At 48.2% G+C, this 11,581-nt stretch overlaps 1 protein-coding gene across 4 annotated transcripts in view; it reads left to right on the forward strand.

Annotated features, from left to right (window-relative positions):
• The window catches only part of LOC125939622 (protein Skeletor, isoforms B/C-like), an 85,622-nt gene extending 74,401 nt beyond the window's left edge, over nt 1-11,221 (forward strand). For 2 of the 4 annotated variants that reach the window (XM_049670315.1, XM_049670318.1), the window contains 2 exons: nt 7,037-7,197; nt 10,841-11,221. In XM_049670315.1, coding sequence (XP_049526272.1) covers nt 7,037-7,197; nt 10,841-11,200 — 521 coding nt within the window. In that variant the 3' untranslated portion in view covers nt 11,201-11,221. The remainder of the gene's footprint in view (nt 1-7,036; nt 7,198-10,840) is intronic. The other 2 variants (XM_049670317.1, XM_049670316.1) reach the window with 2 other exon arrangements.
• The last annotated feature ends 360 nt before the right edge of the window (nt 11,222-11,581 follow it).

Consider the following 11,581-nt stretch of genomic DNA (forward strand, 5'->3'; position numbering starts at 1 on the left):
CGCGAATTTGTGCAAGCCCAGCGCAGCATCAGTTCGCAAAGTCTGAATAAGCCTACCTGAACCCTACTTTCGGGTGTCTTGAGTCGGGTGTGTGAATTCGACAGAGTCTAATTTTGTCAGTGCGAGTCAGCCGTGCTGGGTCTTGACAAGAAGCGATCGAGTCCGAGTGAACCTGTCTTACGAGTCGTATTATGAGGAAGCCCAGAGATAAAAAAAAAGAAAGAAATTGAGCTAGTCCGAGTGCCGTTTCCATTGCCGACGTATATATGCGTGACTACGCTGAAAATGTAAGCCCTATTAGCGCAAGAAACTAAAGCTGTCACGTGGGCCCAGGCATGTTTGGCTGGGGAATCTCGTGGGGATCAACGGGGAGCTTGTACCTGTACTGCATGTGGAAAGGGGTGAGAGTACACGTTCATCGGAAGGAGGCAACGACAAAACTGTAGGCGCCAAGTACCACCTTTCTACATCACCGACAGCCGAAGGGCGGTGGCTCTAAGATACCACCAACGAGCTCGGACAACGGTAAGCTCTCCCTTTGACTAGACTAGAAATGTGAAATAGCTAGAGCCGGGCGATATGAACTTTTTTCGAATACGAATCGAATACGAACAGTGAGGTCGAATATTGGATAGTAAAACGCAGACCCATGTAGCGACAGCTGGAAGTTTATTTCGGTATATATAGGCACCGCACTTGTACTGACTGCCCTAAAAGGACAACTATCGGGGACAAAGGATGAGCTCTAAAACACATCATCACTAATTGCTGTGAAAAAAAAAAAAAAGAAAACCTGCACGAATAGCCTCTCAACAAGGCCTGGGTTTAAACAAGCTTTCCTAGAAAGAATGGCTGTTTGGTGACAATATTTCCAAAAAAGCTAAATAAATGGTTGCCGAAAAAAGATCAGAAGGACTTACGTGCTGCAGACACATGTAAATGACCCGTTGCAAGGCAAGCATCACATGTAGCGTGAAAGATATACTGCTACATGACTAGAAAACCACTAAGTGACTGACTACAAACAAAAATCACAGGTTCTACTGTAGACTTGCCGAAAACAAGCTTGCATCACGCATTTCTTTCTGCATAGCTTCGAAAAATTTTCTCGTCTTACTTCCGATCATTTGGGACACCTTGTTGAGCAGATGAAGACCAGTAACCAAACAAAGACATTCGGTTGTTCCGAAATATTTGGCCCTTTTCGAACATTAAAAAATACCGAATAGTTCCTTTTTGAATACGAATAAGAAGGTTAGTGTGTAGCATTCTAATAGTAAATTCGAAACTTAGAATATTCGCCCACCCCTAGAAATAGCCTGTTGTGACAACTGCCTAAACCTTCCGGGTTGTTACAATACAGTTAAGCGCTTGCAGCAAATGCTCACATTTCGCTTCACTCCGTCTCTGTAGCTATGCATTCACACGAATCCGTCAAAGTCAGGTTGAGTCAGCTATCTGGGCCGAAATCCGATCGTCGAAACCTTATAGAGGGTCGGGGTCGTGCGGGTAATCGAGGTGGTCAACCCGCCTTACCGACTTCCTCGGCAAGATGCGTGGTAGAACGTTCTTGCAGGCTAGTTGGGTTCATACTGGAAGGAAGGTTAAAACTGCGCGAAAAAAAGAAGAGGACAAGCGGAAGGCACACACAATACAGCGCTAGCGCAGCGGTGGCGTTGAATACCCTCATGGTCGTGCCACGAACGGTGTCTGTGAGCGCGGCGCTCCTCTGTACATGCTCGTGGCTGCGTATATGGCCAGAGTAACAAGGAGCCAACACTCGCTCCGGTATTGCTTGCCTGATGCGTGGTCCAGAACTTGCCTGATGCATGGTGCCGTCTTCGCCAGGAGCAGCAACTCATAGTAAATGAAGGAAAAAAAGAAACAATGGATAACAGTTATATGACATATACACGATTTGCAGTATTTCATGCTGACTTGATACTGAGCAATACCCATCATGAAATCGAACAAGCCAGTGGTTTAGCCGGATGAGTATAATTAATACCTAGGCTCAGTTTTCGAAGCGGCACGATAAAACTAGGTCATGTTTAACATAGGGAAGCCTGAGATCTAACGCGCTTGTGCAATTATTGCACTTCATAAGCCGGGAATGCGCATTTAATGCTGTAATAATACACATTTCCCTGCTCACCCTCAACGAGAAAAAAGGCACCATTTTTTTAAAAATTTTCTTTTGTCTAATAGCTAATGCTCTCTTGCAGGGGAGATACCTTGTTGGTCTGGCTGGGTAGTTCTCGGCCCTGACTGGCCAACGTTGACGAGTCGAAAGGTGAGCACAGCAATGTACTGAGTATAGCTGAGGCGTCGTGACGGCTCGCACATAACGTGATACTGGCCGCATCCTTGCGGCTATTGTCTGCCTGCGATGAGTTTCTCTGTTGAGTTTCCTATAGATTCGTTTAACGCTTTGGTTCTCTTTCGACGCTGAATGCTGTGGTCGTCTGGCAGGGTATAATCAAAGCGCTTTCACTGCTCTGTGGCAGATTTTTTTTGGGCCTAACAGCATTAGAAAGTTGTTACGGGGAAAGACGCAGACGGGAGACAATATACAAACACAAAAAATGGCACTAGCCAATAGGCATGCAGTTCCAAATCGTCGGCATTTTCTAGACATGGCTAGCGTCTTCGTCCTCATTAGTACTGGGTGGGAGGGGGGCTGTTCTGCAAGTGCCCACTATAGTGGACATGTCCATTTCGTCTGCTGCCCAGCCAATCAGAATTCCAGCAGCAGACGAAGTGGCATGTCCACTAGGTGGGCACTTATAGACGCTGATGTGAGTGAAGGCAGTTACAAAGAGGAAATGCAGCTGGCGGCACCACCGTCGGCATCGTCAGGGTTGTCGACTGCAGGTAACGAGACAAGCTATCAGTTGTATCCCAGATGTGAAGGCGGCCAGAGTAGAATATTACCGAATACGAATAATCCTGTAAGCGACATGGGCGCAGTGGTCGATGACGACTGAAGAGGGTTGGCTGTATAAATAGAAGCAGAAATTTGCGACTACCCAAACTTGAGCCAGGCGCTAAAGCGCTCAATGATGGAGTAGCTGCACTTCTAAATTGAAAAAAAAAAAAAAAAAAAGCCGGCTGGCGTAAGTGATAACACAGTCGTTGCCTTGCTGCCGTTGTGCTAATACTGCGCTGGTGCCGTGGCCGCTTGAATCGCTACGGACTTAAGTAGGTGCTGATGGATCGGAATAGGCAAGTATGGGCGGCATTGTGAGAAGGCTGATTTGTAGAGCTATAGTGGAGGCCTATAGTGCGATCGCCATGTCAGAGGGACGTCTTTCTTCAAAAGGCCAGTAAGTGGCTGTGCTGTGCTCGCAAAATGTTTCACAGTATATGGCGCAAGTACGAGCAAAGCGTGATAAAGCTGCGCACACCTTTGGCACGTGGGAGAACAAAGACGTCCGTGGCAGCACGGATTTGCACCAGGTCTGCTGGTTGCACTCCGTTAGCATCAACGAGGTATAGCCAGGAACGGTAATCTGGCGACGACTGATGCTAACGAAATGCAACCGGACCCGGCAAAAATCCGCGCTGTTACGGTTACGCAGTGTGCCAAAAATTAATTAATTAATTAAGCGCGCGCCATGGGGCCACCTGCACGACACAGTACGACACAGTTGCCTGCACCGCCATCTCTCGTTCACGTCACTGCTATGAAACTTGAAGTCGCCGCCTTGTGTACGTTACATACGCGTGTGCCTTGCCATCCACGGAGGAAAAAAAAAAAATCTATGCACTGGCAGCTCAGCGCAACGCCAAAATGATTTTGACGTAATAGGCGTGTACTTGTGACGTTATTCACGGGATACTTCTCAGTTCAGCCAGTCAACAACAACCTTGCACTCGGCCGCGCAACGCTTGAAGCAGCGAAGCTGGGCGATCGTAGCCCAGCATTTTCCGCAAGTGCGCGCGAACTTTTCATCTTATTACTCATGATGATGATAATTTCTTTTCGCGCGTCTCGGACTTACGGCCGTCACTGTGCGTTGCATAGCGCAGCCGGCAACACCGACACCGCTTTCCAGAAGAAGAAGAAGAAGAAGAAGAAGGAAAAGAAGAAGAAGAAATAAACTTTGTTATAACGTGAAAGGGTGAATGTGGTTGGGGCCCTTAGTCCAGGGCCCCAATGGCTGCCGCCACCGCTCTTGCTCGTTCCAGGAGATAAGTGGTTCTTGAGGGAAAGGGAAAGGTTGGCGCTAAAACTCGTTCCAGGAGACCTCCTCCGTGAATGCGTCTCTCTCTCGCTCTCATAGCGCTCAAAGCCTCTTCACCTCGCAGAGCACGAGAACGCGCCAGCTGTGCACGAAGACGACGACGATCGAACGCAATCATATGGTTTGCTCGACGCTCGCTTTGGGACGGGGGGTACGCGGGTTCGAATCCCGCCTCGGCAAAGAAGTTTATTTTCCCTTTCTTTCTTAGTAGTTTCTTGCTACGCACCACAAATTGCGGCTGGCTTAAACAGCTTCGCTGTTAAAAATGTATTCGCGATATCGAAAGTTCATTGCAGAGGCGCTTCTGCAGTGATTTTTTGTTTTTGCTCGGAAAAGTGCGCACCATATAGTGCTGAAGACACTTTATTTACGATCTGTTGTGGATGAAGTAGGCTGACAATGATAACCGCATTAATAAGCCTACGCGCCACAGCCTTCGGACGACAAAGAAAGCTTCACTAAACGCGGCCTCTCAAACGCGTCCAGTTTAGTCCCGCTGGCGCCACACCACAGCGTCTGCGGACGCCGCAAGAAAAGTTCCAGTATAGACGCGACGTCCCAACCGCAGCCAGTTGAGTCCAACTGGCTCCTGGCAACAGTGAAGGCTCTCGTACACTCTGCTCTGACCACAGCCATATGTAAGGAACCAAAGCGTATATACACGCTCGGACGCCACTAAGAAAGCCTTACTAAACCTGGCACGGTAGATTTCGGGTTTAGTATATGTCTCTTACTTCGAAGGAACTACGGCGCGATCGCACAGGTGTCTATTTCAGGCTTAAAAATTTCATCTGTCGTGTCGTGAAGATCGCGCCGTGTAAAGTCGAGCCGTGAATCAGTCAGCGCCGTGAAAGAGTTTAGACAGATACCGCGGCAGAGCGAAACGTGCTTGAAGTATCAAAAGAATGCTAATCGCATTAATAAATGCCTTGGTGAGAATACTCAGAAACAAATATACTGTTCTCAAAGTTGAACTGAAGTTGAGTTGCTGCAACATGGGTGAGTTTCTGGACGCTGTCAAGTTCACGCATATTGTCAAATGTGCCATCTTGATCATCTCTGATTGGTCCACAGGGCTGCTATAGATGCACGGCCTCTCTGATTAGCTCAACATGCAAACATGGCGGAATTTGATAACATCGGTGATGGTGTCCCATCAGCCCAGGTCCAATACCCCAGTTGTACTATAGAATTAAGGCAGCCTCTCGTCAGGCAATAAGTGGCAACAGCACTCAGCTGCCTTGGTATGCCGTAGGTTCAGGCGCCAGTACTCACAGCTGCAACAATGAGAAAATTCAAGTTTTCCTGGTAATGTGGACTGCATATTAAAGCGATAGCTCTACTACTCCAGGTACACACCCAGGAAACGCCTGGTTCCGTAAATCTGACCTTCAAGGTCAGCCAAGGTCAAACTGGGACTTCCACGCCACTACCGGCGGCTGCTGCGCACGCCGCGTGGGCGCCCATATTCTTTAAAGCGATCTACGATGTTGTCAAAGTGCGCGGTCGCGCGGGCCTCGTATTCAAAGCGATCTGCGATGTGTGCAAAGTGCGCCGAGTGCTGGTAGCTTCGTATATGCGCTGTGCTTTCGACCCTTCGTGCGCTTTGAAGCGAGACGCAGCATGAAGGTCAATTCGCTCGCTGCTGCTGCCGCGTCGAGCAGCGCCTGTGTGTTGTCTTGTGGTGCAATTGTAGAAGCTGTAGTTGCTGACGGCACCGAGCAGCGTCTGTGTCCTTTCCCAAAGCAAGCAAAACCGTGCTATCGCTCGGCAAGCTTGGTTTCACCGCGTTCAACCATGGCACGTTTATTTTCCTGCTGACAGTTTGTCCCGAGGTTTTCTGTCTTAGTGTGGCGCTCCGCGTTCTTTATCGCCACACCGCACACACAGCTGTAAGCACTCGGCTGAGTTCCAGAAAAATTTATACGACGCTATACCAGTGGTCGAAAGGCGAGCAGCTGCCACTTCTCGCCGTGTCCAGAGATCGGACGCTGCGATTTTGGAGCGAAATGTGTTACCGCTATATCAAGGTACTCGATGAAACACCCTCTCGGGGCCTTATCGACCAAGTTCAGAGATATCGTTTGAGGTGCGCAGTGATTGGCTGAGTTTTTGAATTCCCGTCGCAACCGGTGAGACGTCGTGCAAATCATTACCTTATCTTTCGCGAGTTGATGCGAAAGCGTCAAATGGCCCTCTGAGCGGGAAAGCCGGCGTCTGTCGTCTGTAGCACGAAACAGCACCTACATTCGCATTGCCATTAGCTGCGACGCCACGTCACGATGGAGCAGAGCGGGCGAAAGGGAACATCAGCTGCCGCGCTATAGCGATCCAGGTCAGTGCCTTCTAGATAGCAGGCCTGTGCGCTCTGCTTTATGACATCATGCTACTTGGACCGAAATTTCCATTGTCAAGCCCGGTGTGACGAATGCAGCTGTCACGCCTGCGGCGTATAGTTGCTAATGTATGCAAAAACAAAGTTTTACGACAGTAATTAGCTCTGTGACTGGTGCGCGTAACGTACATCCTGAAATCCGCCACATGTGATCGGTGCCTCTGTGAAATGGCACATGTGGAGTCTCCCGGCTCCTGAGCTCCTGGCAACCCTGTCTTTAGGATTCTTTAGGTCTTTGCTACAATGACAGGGTGTATAACTGTACGTGGTCACAGGAGTGGACCTGCCTCAGATGTTACCATTTATAAAAGCATACGTTGAACTTGAATATATTACCAGTAGGGGGTTAGTTGGAGGGCGCAGAAGGATGCTTTATTTGCGATTTCAAACACAGGCATTGGACGCTTCTGCGAATATAAGGAGACGTCCGAAAGCAACACTGCCACGACTGCTGACGAGTACAAGAAGAGTGTGCGGAAGGCCTGCGAGCACGGTGACCCGGGAAGGTTCACATGGACGCCTGACGCCACTACGCCTGACTTGGTCTATTACCAGGTTTGTGTGCTTTCAGGAGTGCTTATATTTGTAGCAACCGCGTTGTCAACCAAGCTTCAGCGTTCAGCGCCGCAAAGCCTACGCGTGGTCTCCCAAATGCGTGGCGCGCCGGTGCGTGTGAACGCTGAAAAACGCGTCACGCGCCAATAAACCGGGCTCCTCTCTCGCGCTTCTTTCTGGACACGCTACGCCATCTAGTGGCGCGACCGAGAAGTACGCGCGTGGCCTTCGAGACGAGAAGCGCGGCGCGCCGGTGCCTGCGAACGCAGATAATTTTTCCCTCGCTTGTCCCACACTCAATGGCAGGTACTCATTGACCCATGTTGGCGAGAGGGTCATGGAAGAGCGGCACATACTCAGTGCATTCATGGCGCAGCTCGCTAAAGTGTTCGCGTGAAGGCGTTCTTTAAAAAGCCCAGTGCATTTATGGCGCAGCTTGTTAATGCGTCGGGTCACTGTCCTTGAGGAACCCCTGTGACGTGGTTTCGATTTCGCTCAGTATCGCACAAGTTTAAGGTATTTTTTGTCCTTATAACGGTTAACCACCCTGCCTTTCCCATCTCATTTATCTCTCCCTCTCTCTCTTGTCATACCTAGTTGCCCTAGTTGGCGTCAAATACGTTCGTTGAAGGTTGGCACACACCTACAGGCACATATTCAGTGGGCCAAGTTGACATCAAAGAGGTTCATTGAACAGCAGAACAGACCGAGGGGCACTTTCCTAGGGCTCCAAGTCGGCGCAAAAGAGATTCTTCGAACGGCGGTGCCTGCCCAGGCCCGCGTCTACAGCGACCCATGTCGGTGCGAGAGCTTCGTTGGAGAGAGGCATGCGTGTGTACACATTGGCACAATACTCGTGACCCAAGCTGATCCGATGGTTAGCTTCGAAACCTGTTGGCTCAGCACGGCAGCCCGATGTGCTAACCATTTGACCACCGACTACCCAGTGATCTAGATAGGCGGGAAAACGGTTAGATACAAACATGGATAGGTACTAAGATGGAAAGAGAGATAGCTCCCGGAAAGAGCGTCAAGTACCTAAATAATGCTAACGCATTAAAAAAAGCTTAAAGCCTATACCACAAGTGACATGAAATCTCAGTTGCCTTGTTATAATGGCATTATAATACGTGTACGTACATAGGATGTTTCATTCTATATGGAGCACACTAACAATGATGTAGAAAAGCGTAGAAAATTCATAGTGATCAACTGTTCATAAACGAGCGAACTGCACGATTAAAACGGATTGAGGACGAGTTTTTAGCCACCAAGGGTAGTGTGTCCCACAACTCAATGGCAGCGAAACTTAGTTTTCTGTCCGCAATTAGTGCGTGCGCTCGGAAAATATTCTTTTTTAAGGAGAAACGCGTATAATTAGAAATTGCGAGGAATATTTTTCCTATAATATAAAGAGTACTTGAAGATCTTTGAGTTAGGTAATACGCGGCAAGCAATAGCAGTGGGATTTTAGGAAATAAGCTTTGGAATTGGTAAAATGTTGAGTAGATAAAAGAGCAGAAATGTGCTGAAACAACTAGATGGCAAAGGAAAGGAACACCTCGCGGCTTACAATTTACGAGGATTGCTGAAGCGCCAACAGAATTACGCAATAACAGCTCTAGAATGCTTGGCCATAATTGGTTGTCGACAAGTGGCATCGCTACCTGCATGGAAAGCATTTCACTGTCACAACTGACAATGCTGCCTTACAGAGGCTCAAAAACATATTAAAAAATGCGCAGGGGCGCCTGTTTAGGTGGCCCTTAAAGCGATATCTATATGCGATGTCAACATCCAACACCAGAAACGCAGCGATAACATCGAAGCAGACGCGTTTTCTCGGAGTCCTGTCATCCAACTTTCTTCCATATCAGAGCTTCCAGACAACCGAGATGACCGTCTGCATTGCAAACATACGATCTAAAACAGCATCACCATGGTCATCAGGAAGGGAACAAAGCTTATGTCCCTCAGGCCCTCCGACTTGGACTTCCAGAGAAAGCCCACCGCCAGTTTGGCCCTGTTGGAATGAAAGGAACCTTGAGAATACTTTCACTGCAATGTTAATGGCCGCCAGAAATTATCAGTGATGTTACGACATACATGCGACACACGACATAAGATATACATGCTAGATGCAAGAAACCAAAAACGCAAGTGGTTTGGGTCGCTTGAGTCTACCACCAACAGAACAAGCTTTCGACCGTCTCGCCATGGACACTATATATTGATGGATCTGCCGGATACGGCTGGTCAAAAAAGTTCATTCGCTTGGCGATAGAACATGTTATCGACACACGACACAAGTTATGTGATCAGCACACATACGACGGACGTTATGTGCAGGCATCAAAAGTCTGACAAAACATCAAACGTCTCACAAAAGTAAGACGTTTGATGCTTACCTATCTTGCCTGAAAAACATTCGCTTCTGGAAAGGCCAAGAAATTTCTTTCCGACCGTGGCAGAGGATTAAACGCAGACAAAACACAGCAACATTCATCAGCTCTTCACATCGTCTCAGCATCCACAGTGCAACGGCATGAACGAACGCGTAAATCAGACTATAGTGGCTCGACTCAAATTCTATATGAATGAAGTCTCGCAAACCATGAATTGATCATTTTTTCGGAGGTCATTCACGAGTACAATAAGACTCCACACAAAGTGACAAGATATATACACCTTCTTTTCTGATGTATGGAATACTTTCTTATCTACAAATGCTAAACAGTCAGCCAGAAAATATGAACAAAAGCTGCAGTTCGTAATTCACTCGCATACCAGGTAAAGAACAAGGTCATACACAACAATCATTTTCTAACCAGGGAAATTCACGTTGGCGAATTGGTGCTCAACGAGACACATGGGTATCCGAACAAAGGAAAACAGTGCAGTGATGGAAGGACTTCACAAAATACTCCGAATAGTGGCTGCACTGAATTACGAGATTGACCAATCCATGATACCGCCACGTAGAAGTACCGGCATTGTGCGTGTCAGCGTGTTGGCGACGGTATTAAACGTCAGTCCCAGTCAACTGACGTTTTCTGTGGCGGGTGGGGGAACCCTGTGGCGGTTCATGGTCATTCAGCAGGATGACCGTAAACGAGGAAGAAAAATTGCGCGCGATAAAAGAAATAAAACCCAGTGTTCAGGTTAACACCATGGCCTTTTTGACACGTATATACATATATTACAAAATATTTCGCCATGTTTGACAGTCAGCCCTTTGTTCGTCCCTGCCCGCCTAGGCATAACGTATTTTGACAGCGACTACACGGTTATAGCAAAACAGGTTACCGACAAACCAGGACGATATAGCATTAATATCGGGACAAAAACTTAGCTTCAAGATTACGCAGTTGGTTTTGCTCGGAATGTACCAATTGGTAATCTATACCTGAGGTGCCATCTTTCTTCGGGGCCGGTATAAAGCAACGATTCCAGTGATATTCCTTTTCGCAATTGGTCGGTGGCTCACCAGGATCGGCCGGTCTTGAGCGGGGAATGATAAGGATGGAATAGAATTGAGCAAAATACCCACATTATACCGGCGTAATTTTCTAAGCGTCTGTTTTTTTTTTCTTGTCGTCACTTGAGTGACTCGCGACGCCTCGCATCATGCCACTTCTTACAGTGCTTCACTCACTTCTACCTCGGCTGGAAGATCGTGGTGACCAACAAGGGCGCGAACGACCCACCGATGGGTGTGGGGAACCCTCCTCCTGCGAAACCTCAACCTGCCGGTAAACCCCCTGCTCCCAAAAAACCCCCTCCTCCCAAAAAACCCCCTTCTCCCAAAAAACCGCCGCCTCCCAAAAAACCGCCGCCTCCCAAGGAAAAGCCAGCAGAAAAAAAGCAGGAAGAAAGCGGCAGCGGAGACTCTGGCGGATCTGGCCAGGCCGTTCGACCAGCACTGCCGCCGTTCTTGTTTATCTGCGCTGCCGTACTCGTCACAGTTCTCATCAGACGGGAAGCAAGGGATCGCCATCTGTGACACTTCCTGCATTAAAGAGCTGAGCCACACGCCTGTCAACGCTCCCTTGTGCAAATGCTTTTGGCGGCTGAACGCTTCATTAACGAAGCCACGCGACAAGTTTAGCTTTACCAGAGGTTTCATGGAGGGATCGGTTTTGTCAGAGAGGTAAAGCTGCGTTACAGGAAATTGGTGAGTATGAAGCAGAGGGACCTATTAACCCTCCTAAGACTCCTTGTACATAATAATGCGAGTTCTTTTCAATCCTTAGCTACACAAATTATTCATTCCGGGTGTAGACTCGTATGAAAGGGCACCTTGTGAAATTGGTTGAAACACATTCTTGCCGTCAGCGTTCGTTGTAATTGACACTAATACGATGAAGACTACTGCGCTGCCACG

Source organism: Dermacentor silvarum, chromosome 7 (genome assembly GCF_013339745.2).
Source record: "Dermacentor silvarum isolate Dsil-2018 chromosome 7, BIME_Dsil_1.4, whole genome shotgun sequence".
NCBI classification, from domain to species: domain Eukaryota; kingdom Metazoa; phylum Arthropoda; class Arachnida; order Ixodida; family Ixodidae; genus Dermacentor; species Dermacentor silvarum.